This window comes from Antennarius striatus, chromosome 17, assembly GCF_040054535.1.
Source record: "Antennarius striatus isolate MH-2024 chromosome 17, ASM4005453v1, whole genome shotgun sequence".
Classification (NCBI taxonomy): domain Eukaryota; kingdom Metazoa; phylum Chordata; class Actinopteri; order Lophiiformes; family Antennariidae; genus Antennarius; species Antennarius striatus.
This window is the reverse complement of record NC_090792.1, coordinates 15,812,588-15,834,909: the sequence shown is the minus strand read 5'-3', so window position 1 is coordinate 15,834,909 and position 22,322 is coordinate 15,812,588. Positions and strand designations below refer to the sequence as shown.

Sequence of the window (22,322 nt, the reverse complement as noted above, 5' to 3'; positions counted from 1 at the left end):
ATGCTGTTAACAGCCACATCATTATTCTAACAAATTGGCCTGTGAGGCCCAGTCATGGAAATAAGGCAAGTTTATGATTGGTTAGAATTACAGCAGATCTCTTCCCCAACCCAGAGGAGTCAACGCTCTTTAAGACGATTCACCACAGACATCTATTTTTTTCTGTTAAGCCTGACACATAGTCTTATCACTATCATGCTAACCACAATCATTTTTTAACACAACAAAATTATTTTATTATATTAATGCTATCAGGAACCATCCATAGTTATTTCTTCTCCTAACATAGCAGATGCCTTACGCCATATCGTTCAAGTGGTGCCTTCTAGCAGATGCGCCGTGATTGGTTGGGTGCTTGATTGACAGGTAGTGGGTGGGGTCGGTGACATTGTGGCAGTGTATTAAGTGAGCTTATTCAAATATATAGGTGGAGATTTCTATATTTTCCATATTTGCTTGGTTTGAGAATGAAATTAGCCTTTAGGAACACCATCTGTTGATCTTTGGAGACGCTACAAACATCTGTCAACATTAGCATTAAGGATCATTTTGTGCCTGATAGTTTAGGGAGGACACTTAAAAAGTTCATCACTATTATGTGGATAACAATTTAACGACAGAGATGCTGTTGATACCTTCAATTAAAAGAAAGAACTGCCCTGAACAGGATATGCTAAAGAGGTTACTGATGCTAACGTGAAAGAGTTTGAAAGAAGCCATGCATTTCTTAATGTTACAAAAGGATTTTGTAGTACCACCCTACCGTTACGGTGAATTTGATGCAACCTGGCTGAATATCATCCACAACATAAGGACTATTTTTGGAAGCATTCATTTCTTGTGACTGCAGGAATGATTTTCACTCATTCTGCTCTGCAGGTGGAGATGCATTTTAAATAAAAATGAAATAAGCCGTGACACACATCCTTGGGTTTGAAGTATATTCTTTTTAAAACACTTTTGAATTTAATTTGAAAAAGTAGAGCACCAAACAATAATGTCCCCGTAGCATAAAAGAGGCACTCCGTCCTGACTGACCAGTTTGGATGCAAATAGCGAAACAACGGATTGGCTACTGAGACTTTTTTCCTCAAAAACTCTTAGCTGAGAGGTAAAATGATTTGTCCTCTGTGTGTTTTACAGGGAATTCCATAGACATGAGAGGCACAATGCAGTTCAGTAAATATGAGTACACAATAAAAACAAACACAATCTGAATACATACTGTATGCGAGAGCTAATAGAAGGCTTCACTTTTCCCTTCACATTTTGTGAGCGTTCTGCACTGTTATCACAACAAATAAAAAGTACATGAATCAAAGGTTACATACATCTCCAGAAACACAAATGAAAGCAGTGCACCTTTAATTTTTTTTAATGTAAACATGAGTGAACAAAGTGTTTTCTATGACAGAGTATTGAGGCCACACATGAAAAAAATCTACAATATTACGAGAGTCAAACAAATATATTAAGAGTAAAGTTAACATTTTTAGGAGCATAAAGTCATAATATTATGACAATGAATTTATTATGGAATTATTGTGGTAAATAAATTACCATTATGAGTATCTTGTAGAATTTTGAGAACAAAATTGTAATATGATAAGAATTGAGTTGTAACATTACAAGATTTGTATTACGAGAATACATTTACAACAATGTGACCTCCTTTTTCAGAGTTCATTAAAAGGATAAAGATGTTACATTACAATTATAATTTCATAATATTACAAAACTAAAGTCATAACATTACGAGAATAAATTATTTCCACTCAAACATGAAGTCTTTAAATTATTCCTCGTAATATTTGAACTTTATCTTCAAATTGGGATTTTTTTTGTAAATGAGGCCCAAATAGTCTATCATAGTTTTAACTTCTAATTCAAATTAGTGAAAGAGATGAGACGCATGGCCTTTTCCCCCTCAAAAAACCACCTTTAACTGCAGACATTTTACCTCTTGAAGAGATCCGCATACAAAGTTTTCAGAATTCAACACTGCAAAAATAGTTTAAATCATAAAAATATTTATACACAGAAGAAATAACGCCTTATGTGAATGATTACTTACATTTTTAGCAACCAACTCACGCTTTTAACATCATCACTTTAGTATTACTTACAGTAAGTGATATTGATTTATCCAGTTACACGTGCAACAAAACACACTACTGATCATCGCAGCCCCTTGAAATTTGTGTGCAACATGTCTCACAAAATGAGAAAAAAAACTGGAATGTTTTAAAAGAAAAAAAAAAACACAAGAGAACGTAACATGTTTTACTCCCCCATTGTCGCTGACTGGATCAGCTAAATGTCAGAGATGAAGGTTGAAAGTGCATTGGAAAAACTCAAAAAATGGTCGCCTGTAGAAGAGAGAAATAAAATAAAGGCCGTTTAATCAAAGCATTGACATTAGATTGAAAGCAATGCCAGCATGGCTCACTGCATAACGGCATCACTGCTGCATAAGTACAGATATAAATAGTAGTCAAATATTTACCAGTATCAATAAGTGCTCACGTTCTAATATATAAATACATCTTACAGTATTCATAAGTACATATCTCTATTTTTGTGCAATAGCAAATCCCATGCAAGATAAAAACCACAACATTAAGAAAAATGCAATATTTTTTAAGATTGTTTCACGTAAAATCAAGCTGCATCCGTCTGAAACAGAGAAAGAAAAAAAGCTGTCCTTTGAGCGAGTACCTTGACATTTTTCAACCGTCTGATAACAAAGCAAAACAAAAAGGCACAGACCCTCGCTGCTTGATTAGAAGCACCAAACTGCACAAGAAGCATCTACTTAAAATTTGGTCAGACTGTTTCATAATACACACATGTTTCCCCTTATAAATAGTCTTCGTATACTGCTTCACTACTGTGTCACACCTTGATATGATTACATTAAACAACAGTCTATTTTCAAAGTACACATACAGTAAAATACGCTGTTCATATGCATCTAAAGAAGGAGTATATGTTAAGGACATTTGTACAGAATCCATAAATATAATTTATGTGCAATTGTACGCAAACTACTATATCAATCAAAGGCATGTTAGCATAATATCTTTCCATATTGCACCTGCACCCAATAATGATTCTCCACTTTGCACGACATCCTGCTGCTCATCCAATAATAAGAGAGGAGCACATCAACCAGGGCGAGCATCTTCTTCGATGAAGGTTGCTGTCCGTGCACGACCAGAGGAAGTGTTATTATATTGCCTCTAATGGGATTAAGATGAGGTTATGTGCCTAAAAGGCTGAGGGTGTCAAGCAGGGGGCATTTGTTCCTGGATCGAATCAAGGAGACAGAAAAAAAGGGGGGCTTCAGTGAGGGTCTTCTGTGGTTATCTTCAACGATGCAATGGCTTTCAAGCAGGTTTGGACATTCTCCTCCTGTCCACTGTCCCCGACGCCGGGGTCGAAGGTTTTCTCCTGAGCATCCTGATGGGAGGACAGCTGGCTCTCGCCTCTGACGTCCTCTCCTCCAGTCTCAAGCCAGTGGACGGATCCCTCCCTGCTGCTGCAACCCTGGCCCTCGCTGCTCTGGGGGCTCGGCGCCAAGGAGGAGGTGACATCAGCACTGGAGGAAGGTGGGGAGGGTAACATCTGGAGCCCTCCGACTGGAACGACTGGGAGCAAACTGTGGGTCTGCTGCTGGGAGTGAAGAGGGAGGTGGCTGAGGATGTTCTGGTGATGAGAACTGGCAGCGGCAGGCAGACCGGGACCCAAGCTACTTTTTTGATCCTGAAATGACATATTGGCATCGTTAGGAGCAGTTTGGCTTGTGCCAGGAGGATTTCTCATGTGAAAACAGATTAGAGCAACTAGAGAGCGCATACCTCCACCAGTATCATCATTAAAAACTGAACAAACAGGGGAATGAATTCCGGGCTATGTCAAATCAAGATGCTTGTCCAATAATTTGAACCATGTTTCATGTCACACCCAGCACATAGCACGCACTACAATGTTGTTGATGTGATGACATCATTTCACTTACAAGCATATAAAATCTACTCCTGCATTTTCTGTTACCATACTGTGACCCAATGCATACTGACTTCTTCTATTAATAGACTGTAATCTCTCTCATCCGGATTATGATCCAGATCTGGATCCATGGTGGAACATCATGTTTTGTCCAAACCCCAGCATCTTTTTTGAGACCACAACCAAAAATGAGTGCCCTCCCTATCGCTCAGCACTCATCTACGAACATATTTTTTTTCTAATGGGGGAAGCAACAAATACATTTTCAAAGTCTTGAAAAGCTTTGATGACACATTTTGTTGAGTCTTATTTTATAGAGGTAGAACCATAAAGGTCGAAAGTAAATATCTACAGGATAGTCTGAGACTACAATCACCGTCGTCTACAACCATGACAACAACCCTCTGATACGAACACGCCCATAGTGAAAACCAGTCATATACTTTTTTTTTTTAGTTTGGCAACTTTCACAGAAAATAACAAAAATGTTTCAAATCAGCATGAATTTGAGAAATCCTTTAAGAAAACATCACAAATGATGCAAAATTGTCAACCTTTCCAGCAAATATCATCCAGACCTATTGGAATGTTTTGAACATTTTTGCTTAATCTAAATCTGGAGTCATAAATAGGCTCTGTGACATCATCATAGCTCAACTGATGTCAGTGAGTGCCAACTGAGCCTGTAGATTTCAGTCCACTAGACGGCTACTGTTTGAGTTCACAGTATGTGAACTCTAAAAGTCGCTGGACACTAGAGGATTTTAATGGTAATATTTCGAATCAGTTGAACTGATATACCTCTTAATATCATAAACGTCATGAAGTAGAGTATAAAGTGGAGCTAAAGCCAATCCGATTGCTGACAGTGAAAAAAGTGCACATACCAGCTCCATTTCAAAAGCTGCTTGTTGTTGTTGAACCATTTCCATCTTTGCCTGGTGTCTGATTTTATCACCGCTGCCTTTGTGTTGATGCGAGCCTCTGCGTGGCGACACTGCCCTCAGCACAACTCTCTGCCGGCCACGGACTGAGGATTCTCGCTTTCCAACCATCTCTGTCCCAGGAGACAATGGTCGCTCAACCGAAAGCGGGGAGAGAAGCTGGATGGGTGAGAAGCTGGGCGAGCCGGGCCTCAGTGAGGTATCCCATCTGGGAGAGGAGCGACCTCGTGGGGAGAGTTCTCGCCTTGGGGATGGGTAACGCAGACGTGAAGGGGAGGGCTCCCTGATGGGAGATTCCCAACCAGGAGAGAGCAGACAGGAAGAATAGGGGTCAAATAGGAAGTTGGCCTGGTCTGGAGACAAGACGGCAAGAGAGTCTTCATCCATCGACTTCTCTTGTTGGTCCAAGCCTGTCCGCCTGCCGGAGGGTTGATGGCGGATGTCAGAATCCGGCAGCGATGAGAGGGAATAACCATGGATGGCAGCAGAGGCCGTGACTGACATAGATGTAACTCCACATGGTTGAGGACTGGTGCTTCTTGAACGCAACTTTGGAGTGGAGTCACCCTCGTACTCATCGTCCTCATCATCGTCTTCGTCGATTTCTTCTTCATCCATGCCGTCAGAGTCCTCCGCATCTGAGAACTGGTGTTTGGTTGTAGCCGCCACCTCTGTCTTGGACTCTTGTTGGATGTCATCAACTTAAAAAAAACCCCATGCAATTCAGTTTAGTTGAATCAGTCAGTAATGCATTTGCAACAATATTCCACATGTACTGCATGTCTTACCATGTTCCTGGATCTCCGTCTCGTCCATTGACACCGACACTCCCAGTTCAAGACATTTCTTCATGTGTGCCTTTGACTTCATATGTTTAGTCAGGTTTCCTATAAAATGAGAAAATATAAAGTTTATCATTTATTACTAAAGGAACACTTCACCCAAAAATTTGTCTTTATACCAATGGAAAGTTGGGTTGCATGTTTCCTGATCAGACATCCCTATGTTTCCTGTTCCTCAGGTGTTCTCCCACCACAGTGATTGTCAATCCCACCCCGAATCTGATTACTTGCATCTTTTACCACTGTCAGGGTAGTGATAGTGATCATTTCCTTCTGGCATATGTAATGTGTGCTCCCAAATCCTCCTGGTACTTTCTATCTCACATGCTGGCCATCCTCTACTGTTTTTCTGTATATTAAAGCCAATTTAGTAGTTTTTGGACTGTTATTCCTTGGCCTTGCAATTCCTTGTGTACCAACCGTGATCAAAAAACAAGTATTAAACATGTCCTGATCATTTTGAGTCAAGTATTTGGGTCCACAAGTCTGTGTTGTTTTGTTGTTTGCCAGGCGGATAATGTGAGCAATTTCTTGTCTGCAATGGAACATTGCCTGCTGCTGTGAATCCAAATGTTAAAGTCCTAAGACTTTTGAATTTCATTAACAAGATTTCCCCAAAATTATTTCAATGCTGTAAATAATAAATTTTTTGTAAATCTAACAAATGAACCGTCAAGTCAGCATTTTTCATTCTAGTTTTGAATGCTTACCTTTAGTTTTAAAAGCAAAGTTGCAGACCCTGCAGATGTACGGTCTCACATCTGTATGAGTCCTGATATGTTTCTTTAGCATGCTTGGCTTTTTACAGCGAATACCACACTCCTCACAAATATATTTCCCCCGGCCTCGACCTCTGACATAAACATAGTCTTCGTTGGACTTGAACCTGAAAGACAGATAATGAATACAAGGCAGTCCTGAGTATAAATGAACAACATGAACTCAAGAATCCAGATTTATCTGCTGTACTTGCTGCCAGCAAAAAGTGTTGTGTTATCTTTACCCACCCTCCCTCAAAGATCTTAACGCGTGTCGGGACGGTCTGGGTCGTTGAAGCCTCCCTGTCTTTCCAATCCTCCTTACTGGTTTTCACTCTACAGCTCATGTCTTTCACCTTCTTCCCATAGGTGATGTCCACCTCTTTGGGCTCCGGTTTCTTTGGCTGCTGAATCAGAAGAGCAAACATTTTGTTAACATTCACTTTTAGCACAGAGCTTATCGACAGGGTAACACGACTCCTCCAGGATTGTATGTCACACATGGTATTACACAGTATGTTTCTGCTAGAGCTACTGCTGGGGGAAAACCCAACACATGTTACTCCAATTTTTAGAACCTGAGTACAAACAATGTCTGGTGCCGTGGCAACAGACATTCAACCATTTGTTTGGGATGATTTGTTTTTTTTCCTGCTTCGATGAGGCTTCAGTTTCTGGGAAAAATGAAAATTGGTGGATTTTTCAGAAGTTTGTTTCCTGATATGGTTTTCATGACTGAGTAGGTAATGCATATACAGGTTCCTCTAGAAAAATTCAAGATTTCACAGAATCCTACCCCAACGTGTTTCAAACAGTAGTATGAAATTCGGTATTTGAATTTTTTTGGCATAGTTTGGCATTTTAAACTGGGCTGGATTGTGCTGCTGGATTGGGGAAGACTCAGATACAGATGTAGATTTTGGAAGACTTTTCAACTTAAACACGGACAGATTGGGAATGTTTGCTAGTATTCATAATGATGTTCCACCACTATATAGATCCAAATATGCATAATAATCCAGATCTGGGAAATTAAAAGGCTATATCTCTACGGGGTCAAGGGTGTATGGGTATGTTTTGGGTTACGGTACATTAACAGAGAAGGGAAAGGTATGGAACTGCTACCAAAGTGTAGATGAGATCATCCAAAAACTGGGCGAGACTACCAATACAGAATTTGTTAGTAGTGATAAACACATAATTCAAAATGTTCAGAATAGATTTTTCCAGTATTTTCAGTTTGATCCCTACTGACACCTCGTCTTATGGTTGAGTTTATCCACTTTGTTTGAAACATCATTTTTTGGTGGGTTCTTTTTCTATGACTGACATTTAAAACTACCTGTTGCAGTTTGATTATTTATTTGATGGGTTATTGTTATTGATGGTCAAAATGATTATAGTTTATCTAATAATGTTACCTGTTCCATGCTCTGCCTCCACAGGATGAGGGATGAAACCAGTTTTCCTGTGCCAGGCTGACACATGGCGGCCACGGTGTATATGACCTTGTCTCCGCGCTGCTTGGACCTCAAAAGAGCCAGAGCAGTGCTGGTACTCAGTTCAAGGGGGTTCATTTTGTGGGAACTCACACACCAGGTGGCGTACACGGAGGAAAAAGGGGTGTTGCTTTGAGAGCAGCTCGGCTTGGTGTAGTTGAGATAACACCAGCTCACACCTGTTGTAGTGCGAAGACTTGGAAACTGAGATAAAAGTTTTGAATGCTCAGTGTCTGAGATCAGGACATCTTGACTGGTAACCAGCTGTGCAACCATATCCATCTGCACTTTTTTCTCTGTGCCAACTTCTTTAACTTCGCTGGCTGATGTCATGGAGTAGGGAGGCGAGCTGCTTTCCAGGGAGCTACTTTCCATAGCCGACTCAAATCCATGATCGGTGGCCTCTGTCACTTTTTGATGAAGTGTGATAAATTTACTCCGACATGTGTCATCTTGAGCGTGAGTTGTGGATACACCCTGCATCTCTGACCTGTGCCCCTTCTCGTCACTCAGATTACATTTTCCCAACTCCACAGCGCTCAGTTCCTCCACAATCTGCCCAAACATTCTTTCTTCTTTCACACGTTTTTGCTGTTTAACCTCCATGAAAAGGTCCAGGCTGCTGGCAGGAGAAAGCATCCGTTTGTTCGCCCCGCCGCTGGAGGCGTTGGTAGTTGAGATAGTTCTGGAGGTCAGAGAGAGAGGTATGCCCGTCTTGAGCTTTGCTGATGACAAATCAAGGGCTTCGACATTGAGAGTGTGCATCGAAGGTGGTCTGGTGTGAGATAATACGTTATGGGAAAGAAACCGTGAAGCTTGATTCTGAGAGGTGGATGATATCGGGCATTCATAATGATTGTCAAAAATCTGTGACACTGAAGTGTATGTGATACTCCCATAGGATGGCACATGAGTCTGTATTCTTACGGGAACTAACAGGCTCGGATGTGACAGCTGGGGGAATGTATTCCCAGTGGAAAATATTGGCATCGTCTGAGGCAGAATAGCAACTGTTGAGAATGGTGGGGAGGTGCTGCTGAGGTAGTGTGGAAACACTTGTGATTGGACTTGTGTTACCTCAGTGTCCATATTCAATGACTCCTGTCGCACCAAGTTTCCCCTCCTTCTATCCCTCATATTCGAGTGGCCAGCACTGATGTCCACGTGTCTAACTTTGGATGTCGGAGAAAGGCTGCCATAGTCAAATGATACGCTGCGTACCTCTGGGAATTCCTTACGCAAGTTACACGGCGCCTGCTCTGAGGAGGAGCGTCTCATTTCATGTTGTTGACGCTGGTTGAGCACAGAGAGGGAGTGCCCACTCCCTGGCACAGCTAGGAGCTCTAAAGGTTTGCCAAATTCATCTTGTCTGGCTGGAGAGACTGACTTAAAGCTCTCCTCCCTGTCAAAGGAGAAGGTGGAACAATAAGATAAATTGCTGTCTTGGCTCGGGCTGCGGGAGAGACTGGTGCAGGCAGACTCAAAACTAGATTCACCAGACGAGTGCTCGATATCAGCTAGACGCAGCCTTTTCTTTTTTGGAGGGAGCTTTTCCGGGGGGAATTGTGCTAAAGTTTCACTTCTCTGAGGCCACTGAAACTCCTCCACATGCTTCTCTGGCTCTTTCACCTGCACTTCTGGAGCTTTTTCAGGACTGTCAGGCTCAACTGTGACTCTAATTTCTGGGACTTGAATGTTGGGTTGTCGCACGAGTTTGGGCCCCATTTGAAATGACTGTCTTAGTCTGCTGTCACTCCTTTCCAGGTCATGTGATTCACCTTCATCCATAGCTTGAAATAAAGCAATTTCCTGCCTCTGCCCATGATACTTGTATAATTCAGACTGTTCAGAGTGAGGCCTGTTTATTGAGTTTGTGTGCTGGATAACAGAAATGACATTCCCTAAAGTTTTTCGACCAGACATCTCAAGGCTCACTGATATGTCCATGTCACACCTGTCCATGTGCGTACTTAAAGAATATCCTTTTCCTAAAGCCATAATACCTGCTGCAGCTTGTTTTGAATCATAGTCCTTGCTCGCATCAAACATTTCTTCGTACTGGTCATGACGGCCTGGTCCTGGCAAATCTTCCTCTTCCCTCTTCTCTTTCCGACGTTTACGTGTTGCCAATTCCATTGCCTGTCTCTGATGGCTCATATTGGATGCCAAAGCAGGGAAATTTTCCATTTCCAATCCTGAGGGTGAACCACCACTCTCACTTATCTTTCCATGACTGTCACTATCAGCATGGCCATCATGTGCAGATAGCTCAAAAGCAGCTTGCCGCCTGAGCCTCCTCATGCCGCTCGTGCTCGTTCTCTCGTCAAATGAGTGGCTGCCTCTGAGAGCTTGAGGCATGGTCAGACAGACTGCTGATGATGTCGGCATTGAGTTGCTTCTCATCAGCGGCCCCACATCAGCATCCAACAGGGGCTCTTTTTCCTCCTCCCTCGTGAACGACTTTGTGTTTATTTTTATTGAATCAACAGTGTCTTTTTCTTGGGTGAAAACACGGGAAACACCTTTCTGCGAGCGTTTGATTGCGTACTCGCTTGAATCTGTGCTACATGTCACAAAAGCTGCTGTCTGTTTAGGACTCGGTCTGTAACACTTCCCGAACATAATTTCTTGATAGGACTTTGCATTAGCATTTGGAGGACCAGCCTGGTGCTCCGTACTCTCAGAACGTGAGAAATAGCCAGAGTCCGTGCTACCCTTGCTTGACTGACTTGGGAGGGACAGATTGTGGTCGGAGTCACTGCTCCTTTTTTCAGAAAGCCGAAGTGCAAGCCGTTGTTTGATTGTGCAAGATTGAATTGCACGGCTAGCCTCGGCAGCAGCAGGAGGTGCATTGATTTCTTGAGGCTGGGGCGAACCATCCTGAGCTGACATTGATGTGGCTCCCTTTTTCTGGGCAATGAGATTCAGGACTTTTACAGCAGTGTTATCTGATCCCTCCACTGGAGAGTCGAGCAACAGCAGCGGATCATTAAGAGTGTCCTCGTCCGTGTCTGTGCTTTGCTCAGCATCAGAGAACAACTCTCCTTCCCCTTCAAAAGACCCCTGGTCAGTGTTGGCATTATAAGAACCAAGCTCTGAGAGTGGCACTGTTCCAGCTTTGACTGCGTGAGCATGGGACTTTCTGTGTTTGTATAAATTACTTTTGGTTTTGAAAGAGAATCCACAGGGGACACATGGATAGGGCCGTTCCCCTGTGTGTGAACGAATGTGTTTCTTAAGTACGCTGGGTTTGGCACATGCCCTTCCACAGTAATCACACACATACTTTCCAGGCTTCTGTGGCTTCTGTTCCACCTTACAGAGAGTCTCTGACAGCTGATCCATCTCTTCAGGAGAACCGGTTGACTTTATGTTTGGTGCAGGTCCTGGAGACTGAGCAGCAGAAACTTTGTGTCTGCCTAAAGGTTTAGTGGACTCCAGTGGATATGAAGACACCTCATAGTCTTGATGGCTTGTGTTATGGATTTGGGAGTGCTGATCTTCTAATTGCAGTGATTTCCCTGAGTCAGACCTTTCTTTGAAACCACTTGTGTCTCTGCTCTGACCTCCATGCAGTTGTTGATGCCACCCCTTTCCTTCCAACTCGGATGATGGACTCTTTTTAATATGAGCCGACCCTGAGTTCCATTTTTTGTGGGCAACATTTCTGTCCTGACCCTCACCGGAGCTTTTCACCCCTGCAGCAGTTTCCAATGACTCCATGAATCCCCTGTCAGTTTCTTTGGGATCAATTTAAAGGATGCTGTTGGTTATGTACCTGTAGTGATATTAGCATACATATGAACTGATTGCAGGGAAGGGTCATCTGAAAGAAATAAGACAGAATTGGAAATCAGACAAAAGCAATTAAAATCACTACAACATAGAGATGCATCCAAAAGTTGTCAAGACAAAGGAAATGAAGAAAGTTAACTCTAAACAATCATTTCAGTAGTTAAATTCTTAAGAGTAAGAGCTGTTTAAGATTGTTTCCCAAAAGTCCTCCTTGTAAAACTGGAGTATAAAATGCATAATGAGTTCCATCACAGCGGGAATGGAAAAATATTTTCTCCTTGCGGCCTTTTAAAACCAAAGGTGTCTCATGTCATGCCTGGCAGATGCCCCAAAGTCCTGAGCATTGATGTTTATAAGTAATTAAGATTTTAAGACTTACTGTAACATGTGCGTCATGGATATACATTAGTGAGCTAGAACCTGAAGGACCCCACTATTAGTGAAATACTGTTATTCTGAAGTAACTGTCAGACAATCAGTAAAAACAGTCTGGTACCAAATTCTGGGGGAAGATTTTCATGGTCAAGGATTCAATGAGATCAAATCTATAATGGGACACCCGCTTTGAGTTGCAATGACATCACGGGGAAATGCCAGCAACTGTCATGTCTTCCTTTTCTTACACTGTGTTGTTTGGTGCTTTTAGACAATAGTTTAAATTTTTCAATCGCTTTTTTCATTTACTACATGTAATTATCCACACGCAGTCTAACTTTATACAGTGCATTGTTGCTTTTGTAAGACATTGTTGAAATAAACTAATAAACAATGTGAGCCAGCATTCACCCATTCATTAACATAGTCTATTGGTGGCAGAAGCACCACCTGCTCAGCAGGAATGATAACCATTCACAGGGATGGAATCATCAGAAGTAATTATTTCTTCAGTATTGCCAAAAGACACTTGGGTATATAGACCGTCAGGACTGGGGATTTACCAGCAGACCTTTGGAGCCACAACCAGTGAACCTTCGTGTAGTGTAACCATGTAAACAGAAGCCTTACAAACACAACAAATGTCTGAGAGAGATTTTTGGGTTAAGTTGCATAGAAGTGATGTTGTAACACCAAAACCCCGCCAGGCCACATCAGTGCAGTGTTCCGAACAGGGGTACAAACGCAAAAAAAGAGAAGCCCTTGAAGGTATTTAGTTGTCAGGGCAGCTCGCCAAGGGGCAGTTCCTCTGAGAGATTCCCCAGACACTTCTGTTACACTGCTGTGTTGGCTCTTATATTCTGCCAATAGATGTATGGTATTGTCACTCATTCCGACTCTGAAAGTAGGAGCCAAAAAAGTTCATCAAAACAGAGAACTGCAACTTTCTGAGTCGGAATCTGAGATATTGCAGTACAATACAAAGTCCTGCAACTAAGAAAACTGACAGAAAACTGTGATGAAATAGGGCTGTCACCCAGACGAGGGTGAAATGACACCAACATCATTAACACTAAGCGGTATTAAAAAAACAAAACAACAAAAAATGACAAGACCAATACGTAACATGAAAATTTAAATGCACAGGAAATTGAATATCTTTTTTTTTTCAGCCACACAAAAGAAAAGCAGATGATGTTTCAAGATCCTGCTGCTGAGCTGTGGTTGCCCCCCATCCCCACTCACCCACTAGAAATGCCCTCGTAGCTGTGGAGGTAAATCGACAGGCTATATGAACTGAAAAGGCAAAAGCCAGCAAGCCACACTCAAATTGGTAATCTGTCAGACTCAGGCTGTCCAGAGGGCTACTGAGATTTCAAGAAGGCTTTCCAGGTTCTGAGGAGAACAAACACTTCCTTGGGAACATTTCCTGTCACCTCCTTCATCTTGACAAGGTAGAACACATCTAGTAGGTAGACCGCCTTCATCCTTCCTTTAAAAGTTTGAAAGATTTGGACCGACACAGCCCTGATACCCCCATTCCAACAGCATGCTGGGTATAGGTGTAAAGAGTCAGAGGCAGTTGAAGGGCACATTCTAACATATGAAAAATATGACTATTTAAAAAATGTATCCCTGGTTCTTCGATTAAACCCAAAAATCTTATGGTCATCAAAAGAATACAAAAATAATTCAATCTGAAGTGAAACAGGCGTGACATGATCAAAAATACTGATTTTGACAGCTAGAATGCCTGAAATGTTGACAATAGTCTGATGTCTTAAAATACTTTCAGTCATCCAAAAGTAAAAATGGTATAATGGATAAGGATATTTGACACAGGACTAAAATGAACACTACCTAGAGCTATTTCCTTAATCCGAATATACACATTGTACTACCTTTGCAAAAAAGGAATAAATCTACAATTATATACTGAGGTGAAAATGATTTCTATAATATATGTTAAACATAGAGACAATAGTCAAAGAATGTCTGAAAAGAAAGCACATTTGTGGTATGTTTGTCAATGACTGCCAGCACACTCTGGTGGCAGACCGTGGGTGATGTGTAAGCCCTCCAGCTCTTCTGATGCAAAACAATCCAAAACAGTAACAAAATGTTCTGCATCGTCACGTTCTCTCTCTAGGGATCCGAAACCCTTTAACCTCACTGTAGGACCGTCTCCTCTTCTGTACACAAACATACTGGACTCATCATCATCACCCCGTGGTTACATTACTCCACTTTGGGCTCTTACCACGGGGATGGGTCTCTCAAGGCACGTCATTTCTGTCTTCTCAGTATCAAACGCCGTGTCCTCCCTAACAAGGTTATGTAAGATTATCTGGTTCAAACCCTCTGAGTTCCCCTTAATTAGGACATCCTCCACTCTCTTCTCGCACTCCCTCGCTTTCTTTGTTAGCACACTGCACACTCCTCAGGCATAAACCACAGGATACCACGCCAAGGTGACTCTCGATATGCCGAGAGATGCTCGAAAGGTTTGTGAATCACCCATTTGTGTTTTTCTGAAAATTTTCATTGTCTGACTTTGTGGATTTGAGAGCTCCTTGTAGGGGTAAAAATAACAAAGGGAAGGCAAGGGCTACCTCAGATTAGAATGATGTATCAGTGGAGAGGTTGTGAGAGGTAAACTAAGTGGGGTGCCTCGGGGGTAAAAAAAAAATTCAGAGGCCTGATAGGGAGCTCCCTTTCAAGGTCGATCTGACCTCATTGCTTAGTTTCCATCCTCTGTGAGCTACGAGGGAATATGGGTGCAGAGTGACAGCGAGATAAGACCCTCAGAAACAATGCATACCTTTGAACTAAGCACGATAGAGAGGGAACGGAGCCGACATATTCACTGACAAGTCTCTCAACAGACTTTTTTTTTTGGAATAAAGCACACCAGACTTTTCTCTCTCCCAGCAACAAGCACCAACCTTTATAAAATATATGACACAGCAGCAACAACAGGAGGCAGGTGGGTGGCAGTAGGTGTGTTTCAGGATGGCTGTGGGTCGACTGTGCTACAGCGGATGGAGACATTGATTTCATGGAGAGGTTTTCTCTGAACGGCAGACGTTCATGTGAGGTACATCCCTACAAACGCTGGCTATGGAGAGCATCGTTATGTCGCTGCATTACATCATTAGATGCTTAGTTGGCCATGAAAAGAAACAAGCAATGACAACAAATGAATATCGTAAGGTTATGGGGAGCTGGATGGTAAAACCCTCAATGTACTCTTATGAAAACACGCAAATGACATGCAGCTGATGATCTGATGAGGAGAAAGCATCGACTCACACAGTAGCTGACATTCAACTATCAAATATCCTCATACAGACCTGACATTTGAATAGTCCCCTGTCCCATATCGACAGTCACATGTGACATTCCTCATTCTGCATAGTCCACTTCCCCATTCTCCTCATGTCCAAGCGACCAAAATGACATAAATTTAGCGAGGTAAAGTCCCATCAGTCATGAAGCTGCTGGCCGACTGGGTGTACATTAGAAGATCTATTGATGCAAGCTAGTCACCAGAGAAAATACCCAACCGTGACGTGCGGACCCAGGAACAAAAATAGCAAAGGGGCCCTGGGAGGGATTACACAACAGCCCACGTTTAAGGACGCTTTTCCTCTCTCTCTCTCTCTCTCTCTCTCTCTCTCTCTCTCTCTCTCTCTCTCTCTCTCTCTCTCTCTCTCTCGCCCTCTCTCTCTCTCTCTCTCTCTCTCTCTCTCTTTCTCACACACACACACACAAAGCGCAGCAGCAGCAGCTGCCTCACTCCACACACAAAGTGGGGGAGTCAGGTATCATCATGTAAAGACCTAAAGCATCACCTCTCCAGAGTGGGGCTTTTATTTTATCCCGATCTGGATCAAATCATCGCACCTATTCACTCACACAGCTGGACATGTGAATATGAACACAGAAGAAATGCAAAGTTCTTTAAATACTCTAATGATATGGTGCAGCAGATCTGAATGTACATTTCCTCCAGCTTGATTCTACTTGGTTTCTATATAAAGAGGAGCTCAATGAAAGGCAAGCATGTGTCTGGCTGTGAGAAGGCTGCAAAAATTAGACATGTTCGCTGAATCCTTCGACACCCACAGCCTGTTCAGAGCCAGTTCTTCCCATCACGACAGGATTTGCTTTGTGAATGGAGAGAGTCGTGATGAGGGTGTCATTAACACGAGGGAAAACTAGGACAATGCTGCAGATTATGTGCAGCTGCAAACCTCATCCTGTGAATCAGATGTTTGAGTTCAGTGTGACATGCTGTTAACCTCCTCTATACTATCCACTGGAATCAAACTCAGTCAATTCTCCCTATGTACATGGTTTAATTTTAAAAATGCTCTATTTATGCCATTAACATAATCCTTAATGTACAGACCGTACTGTATTCTCCTCAAGTAAATGCACTTTTTAATGCATTATTATATTTAAAATCAATACATAGTGTTAAAAAATACCATCCTCAAATTTATTAGCATACACACGGACAAATGTGTTGTTACCCTTCTCTTAATGAAAAAAAAAAACACACAATGGTCACTGAAATAACTTGAAACTGACAAAAATAATAATGATTAAAAATTTACTCAAAATTAACCAATGAAAATCAAACATTAGTTTCGAATTGTGGCCCAACCTTGTGAGGCTACACCTACAATCAAACAATTTCGGCACCTGTCAGCAGGCATTTTAGCCCATTTCTCATGAGCAAAGTGCTCCAGTGGTCTCCGGTTTGAAGGGTCTCTTCTCCAGATGTTCAGTAGAATCTAGATCAGGATTCAATGAAGTCCACTTCTGAACAGCTTAATGTTTTGCTCTCAACCAAACATTAGGCTGAGAGCAAAACCCACCGCCTGCAGGTTTGCAGTTTGTGGGTCTTGTAACCCACGACCTGCAAACCTGCAGTCTCAAGACACCCTGTGCCAAATGCAGCAAAGCAGCCCCAGAACATAACAGAACCCCCTCCATTGTTCTACAGAAGGGACAGTGTTCTTTTCTTAGTATGCTTCATTTTTTGCTTCTCTGAACACAGACCTGATGTGCCTTGCCAATGCTCCAATCTATCCAAAGGACATTCTCCCAGAAGGCTTGTGGCTTGTGACACTGTGGCAAAATCCGGCCTCACACTTTCCTGATTTGCTTTCAACAGTGTGTCCTCCTTGCTCGTCTACCATGAAGTCCACTTTGGGTCAAACTACAACGTGTGGTGTGATCTAACACTGATCTACCTTGACCTTGGAGTTCACCTTTCATCTCTCTGGAGGTTGATCTGGACTGTGGTTACTATTCGTATTCGTGTCTTATATTTATCATCTATGAATTTGCCCCTGCGATCAGCAGTCCACTAGCTTTGGACTGTTAGCAGCTTCAGAAAGCAAATAACTAATTCTGTACATTGTGACACTAATATACTGTAATTTCATTCGTGAACACTAAATAATTATAATCGGCCACGCATTGCAGTCCCATCTTTTAAATGTTTGCTGGAGCTGCAGCTTCAGCTACAAAGCCTTGACTAACAGCTGAACTGGGATCACTGGGATCACTGGGCTCTCTGTGCTCTCTGCTGCCAGTGGCTGTTGGATAAACGCCAGAACCGTCTTACCTGCAAAAATTCATATCTATCCCTAGAATGGACACACTCCTCCAAGGCTGAACAATCCCACGCGAGTCTGTCGACACCAAAAATATGTTGTTTTTTTTACATCATGATTTATGGATTATTTCCTGAGATATGAAGTAAAATGGTGTAAATCACCTCATCATACAAAGAAATTGAATAATTAAAAAAAATCTAAATCTGCACCAAAGTTACATGAGTTTTTCCCCATGTATGCCAACTCCTTCTGCCAGGTTTTTTAAAATCTGTAAAAAAAATTTTTTTAAATAATTCCTCTAAAGACAATCCAACAAAGAGATTTGTAAAAACGCCTTTGTTGTCAAAAATAAGGACACTTACTGGAAGCCTTTTTTTTTTTTTTGCTCCAAAATAGTGTACAACAAAGTCTTCTCTTCGATTTGAACTGATTTATGATAACTCCACCTCATTCATTTGTGTGAAACTTTGGCCTTTCAGCACAATATAATTTCCACAACTATAAATACCTCAGCCATCCTCTTCAGTTTCACTCTGTGCCAGTGGGTGAGAACAACTGGGTGCCTCTATGAATAGGAGTCCTTGGCTTTGGGCTTTTGCTGTGACATATCTTACTCTCAACGTAAAGCTTGGTTTAAACTTAACTTATAGTTGAACTTCACCTCTGAGATCAGATTCCTGAACCTACACTTCCAGCAGTTGTCTCAGAAAACTCATTGTATGCCAGCGAAGCAATAAATGCATAGAGTGTGCATTGACACAATCCCCCCATATTATGGAACTGCAGAGAGTTATTATTAGATATAGCCTCAAACAAGCCAAAGAAGCAGAAGCTGATGCCAACTAACTGCACTGCAGCCGAGTTCCGTTATGCTGTATTCAGTATCCGGAGGAGCGGCGCTAAAATGGCTGATAGTCAATGTGCATTGAAGGTCAAGTCGCCCATCTCTATAAATATAATGGTCTGTCCCCCAGGATGCTCCCCGTCGGCCAGCATTTCCACAAACTAAAGCCACGCCAGGGCTCAAATCTACCACGAATTTGCATGTGATTGAATGCCACACATGCACCCACTGGCTGGCCTCTAATGATATTAGAGCTAAAACAGACGGGGGACAACACACACACACACAAACACACACACACACACACACAGAGGGAGGGTTTATGAATGAAAGGAATGAGGTTTTACTACCTCCTGGCTGTAGTGGTTGCCATACTGAGAGATCACTTACAGCGGACACTGAACGCTCCAGGTCGAACAAATCAGCTGATACAATCCCCTCCTGCGGGTCTTTACCTTCTCGTTCACAAATCTTCATCGGATTCCTGATCAATCAGACCGTTTATCGTCGCGGCGTACTTGTGCCATTATCGCAGCAGTACCTGAAAATAATCTGACATGATTGTGTGTTTCCATGGCAACTGCACCAACGTCTGTAGCAGTTTCCCCACTTCCTATCTACATGTATAATTACCGAGACACCAGAAATAAGCAGAGAAAATGGTGCATTAATGTGTGATCACAGGGTAGTATTAACACAGAGCTGCATCTACAGTAACTGAATCATTTATACGACGGATTGAGGTTATCATGGAATAATTTCTGATATATTTTTTTTAACATTTGCATATATCTCTTATCCATATCCATTCAGTATAGCTACATTTGCTAATATTTATCAGGGTTGTGGAGATGGAGTCAATCCCAGTCGACATTGTCCAAGAGGTGTGGTGCACCCTGGACGGGTCAGCAGGTCATCATAGAGCTGCAATAAAAACGCCGTCTTCATGCATTTACATTAAGTAAAACAGCAGCATCACGCAGCTGCGACGTCTGAATTCAGAAGGTATTTCCATAGGCAAAGGAGGCGTACATACACCATAGCAGGGTCGGTGTCTGGCGTCACTTTTTAAATATGCATTAAGCTTCATAAATAACATGGCAACAACTCTTTGTTTGCCATATCTGTTGTTCTTGTCCTCTGCTCCAAAGTTAAGTGGTTTACAGACTAAATATGAGGGGTTTTTTTATTTTATTTTGTTTTTTCTTTTCTTGGATTAGTTGCTGAATGCTACTAGCCGCTGGTGACATCTTTGAGTTGTCAAAATGTCCTATCACTTGTCCAGCTGGCGCACTTATATAAATGTTGAGTCAACGCTTGCTACCTCTGCAGAGGCAGAAATACAGTCTGACACTCCTATTATGGCTAAAATAAAGGAGCAAACCATCAAGGCTGTAGGACAAGATGGGAATGGGATGTTTTAGGGGGGGCTGTTATGTGTTTACCCCCATAATCTGGATTTTTAAAACACAGCTAGCAGTTAATGCAAAGAAGGAGAGCTGAAAATGTCTTCAGGAGACAGCGAGAGGCCCGAGCAGATTACAAGAACAACCAGCTGGTAACAGAGATGGTAAATATTAGTTGTTCACAGGTTAGTGTATGTTTAGAGACGCTGATCGACTCATAAAGTGTCACAATAGACATCTCCAGGCTAAACGTCACACCTTGTTTGCTTGCAGAACAGAAGCTTGCTGTTTAATCCCACACACTTGGGTGGCATTATGCCTTCAGTGGTTTGCTCAGTTTAATTAATAAAGCTGTCGTACACAGATCACTTATTTATTTTATTCATCCCAGACTGGGAATTTTGGAAGCGATCTTTGGAAAAACTAGAAAGAGACAAACAGTTGTTTACGCCCATCATTACGCCCACTGAAACAGATCCAGGTTGGTTTGTTATTTATTTATTTATATTTAATTTGTTTGTTTGTTGTTGTTGTTATTGTTGTTGTTATATTATTATTATTACTATTATTATTATTATTATTACTATTATTATTATTATTATTATTAACATAGGGCGTTACATTTCCTTTAATTTCCAAGGGAATCCAGGATGAATCTCTCTGAGATTAATTGTGGTGAGTTGGAGGGGACTGTTGGATATTTGTTGGGATATATGGTTGCTGTTGTTGTAATTTTTCATAAAATTGACAAAATGTTTTAATAAATAGTCTGTATCTCATCACCCTGAAGTGAAAATGTGATCCAGAGTATGTTTCTGTACCTGAATTACCTCAAATCAGTCTCTGCCTTGGCCAAAGATTCCATCCGACCAAAAATCCATTAATTTGATTTTCAGTCCATTTTATGAAAATCAGACGACAGCTCCAACTCTCCTTGGGTGAGGTAAGAAGTTGCAGTCAGACTTTACGCGAAAATACATTTTAAAACAAGACATGTTGGCTTTTAATTCTAATTACCTTAAAGTATTGACTCTTATAACTATGTCATAACTGATCGGTTTGTATCCCCACGTCGTTGTGTTGTTGTTTGGACGATCAGCTGTCGTGCGCCCCTCTCCGGTGGGGAATAGCCTGAGCAAAGTGGGGCAATGCGCGGCCGTGAGAACCCCTTAGAACCCCCTATCCGTACGTCATGGAACATTTACAGAACAGGGACCTCCCACCTTAAAGGCGTGCAGCAGAGAGCAGACACAACAGAGAGAACAGCCCTGCATCGGACTCACCATCTTAGGTGAAAAAACACCTCCCGGATCGGCGGTTTGCGCGGCCGACGGTCACGGCGTTAAACCCCGGTGTGAGCGCGGAGGGAGGCGGCGGGAAGCGTTCTTACCGGTCACCGACGGTCTCATGTCACCGGCGCGGCTCTGCTGCAGGACAGGGGACGTTTGATTTCCTGGGTAGGCCGTATAAAGCTGGGGAATAGGAAGGAGCGGTTTTGCGCTTACACCTTGCCTTAAAATGTCCCACACGGCTGTTGTTACAGGTGTGAGCGGAAGGGGGCGCCAAAAAACACCGGGCTGCAAAATTGATAATAAAAACTGGAAGAAAACGTCACTTCGTTTCAAGAATAGAAGTTATTACTGACATGCAAGAATTATTTTGTAAACATGGTTTTTGAAGACGAAATTTATTTTAGTTTAATATTCCCCTCAACCCATTAGAGCTTTAGCCCACATGGAAATAAAGAAATATTCAATTTGGATTAAAATGGTCTCTCCATGGGAAACAAGAATGTGGAACTTACCAGATACCAGACCCAAAAAAATGATTTTGAACTGATGGACAGACATACCAAATGAGTGTATCCTTTCATCATTACTATATTTTTGGACTGTAAAGTGGGGCCAGAGCACCCAGAGGGAATGCATACAGACACAAGAACATGCAGATTATACTCAGACAGGCTCCACGCCTGGATTCCCTTCCAAAGCCATCCCACAAAAGTTTTATGAAACTCCTTCAAGCAGTTTGTTTAATGCTGAATGGAAATAGACAAACAATGACTAAAAGAAGGACACAGAAAAAAATTAAGCAAACTTTTTTTTTTAAAAATCACATATTATGAGATTTTACATAAAGGGATTTACTGGTGTACATGTAATAGATAGATAGATAGATAGATAATAAAGTATCTATCTATCTATCTATCTATCTA

At 41.9% G+C, this 22,322-nt stretch overlaps 1 protein-coding gene across 3 annotated transcripts; it reads right to left on the bottom strand.

Annotated features, from left to right (window-relative positions):
• Positions 1-927: 927 nt before the first annotated feature.
• hivep2b (HIVEP zinc finger 2b) lies at positions 928-21,631 on the bottom strand. 3 transcript variants are annotated; one of them, XM_068338189.1, is made up of 7 exons: positions 21,498-21,631; positions 7,977-11,880; positions 6,805-6,962; positions 6,508-6,683; positions 5,744-5,842; positions 4,899-5,656; positions 928-3,765 (listed from the first exon to the last, which is right to left on the bottom strand). In XM_068338189.1, the coding sequence occupies exons 2-7, from the start codon at positions 11,775-11,777 to the stop codon at positions 3,346-3,348; spliced, it is 5,412 nt and encodes a 1,803-aa protein (XP_068194290.1). In that variant the 5' UTR covers positions 11,778-11,880; positions 21,498-21,631; the 3' UTR covers positions 928-3,345. The 3 variants fall into 3 exon arrangements, with proteins under 3 accessions (XP_068194290.1, XP_068194289.1, XP_068194291.1); XM_068338188.1 differs by lacking the exon at positions 21,498-21,631 and adding an exon at positions 15,578-15,763; XM_068338190.1 differs by lacking the exon at positions 21,498-21,631 and adding an exon at positions 15,578-15,763 and having other exon boundaries at positions 6,805-6,959.
• Positions 21,632-22,322: the final 691 nt, after the last annotated feature.

Excerpts from the sequence above, each read along its gene's own strand:
- hivep2b (XM_068338189.1), bottom strand. The coding sequence starts at position 11,777 with ATGGAGTCATTGGAAACTGCTGCAGGGGTGAAAAGCTCCGGTGAGGGT. Across the intron at positions 5,843-6,507 it reads CTTTGCTTTTAAAACTAAAG|GAAACCTGACTAAACATATG; the intron begins GTAAGCATTCAA and ends CTCATTTTATAG. Across the intron at positions 3,766-4,898 it reads CAGCTTTTGAAATGGAGCTG|GATCAAAAAAGTAGCTTGGG; the intron begins GTATGTGCACTT and ends ATGTCATTTCAG.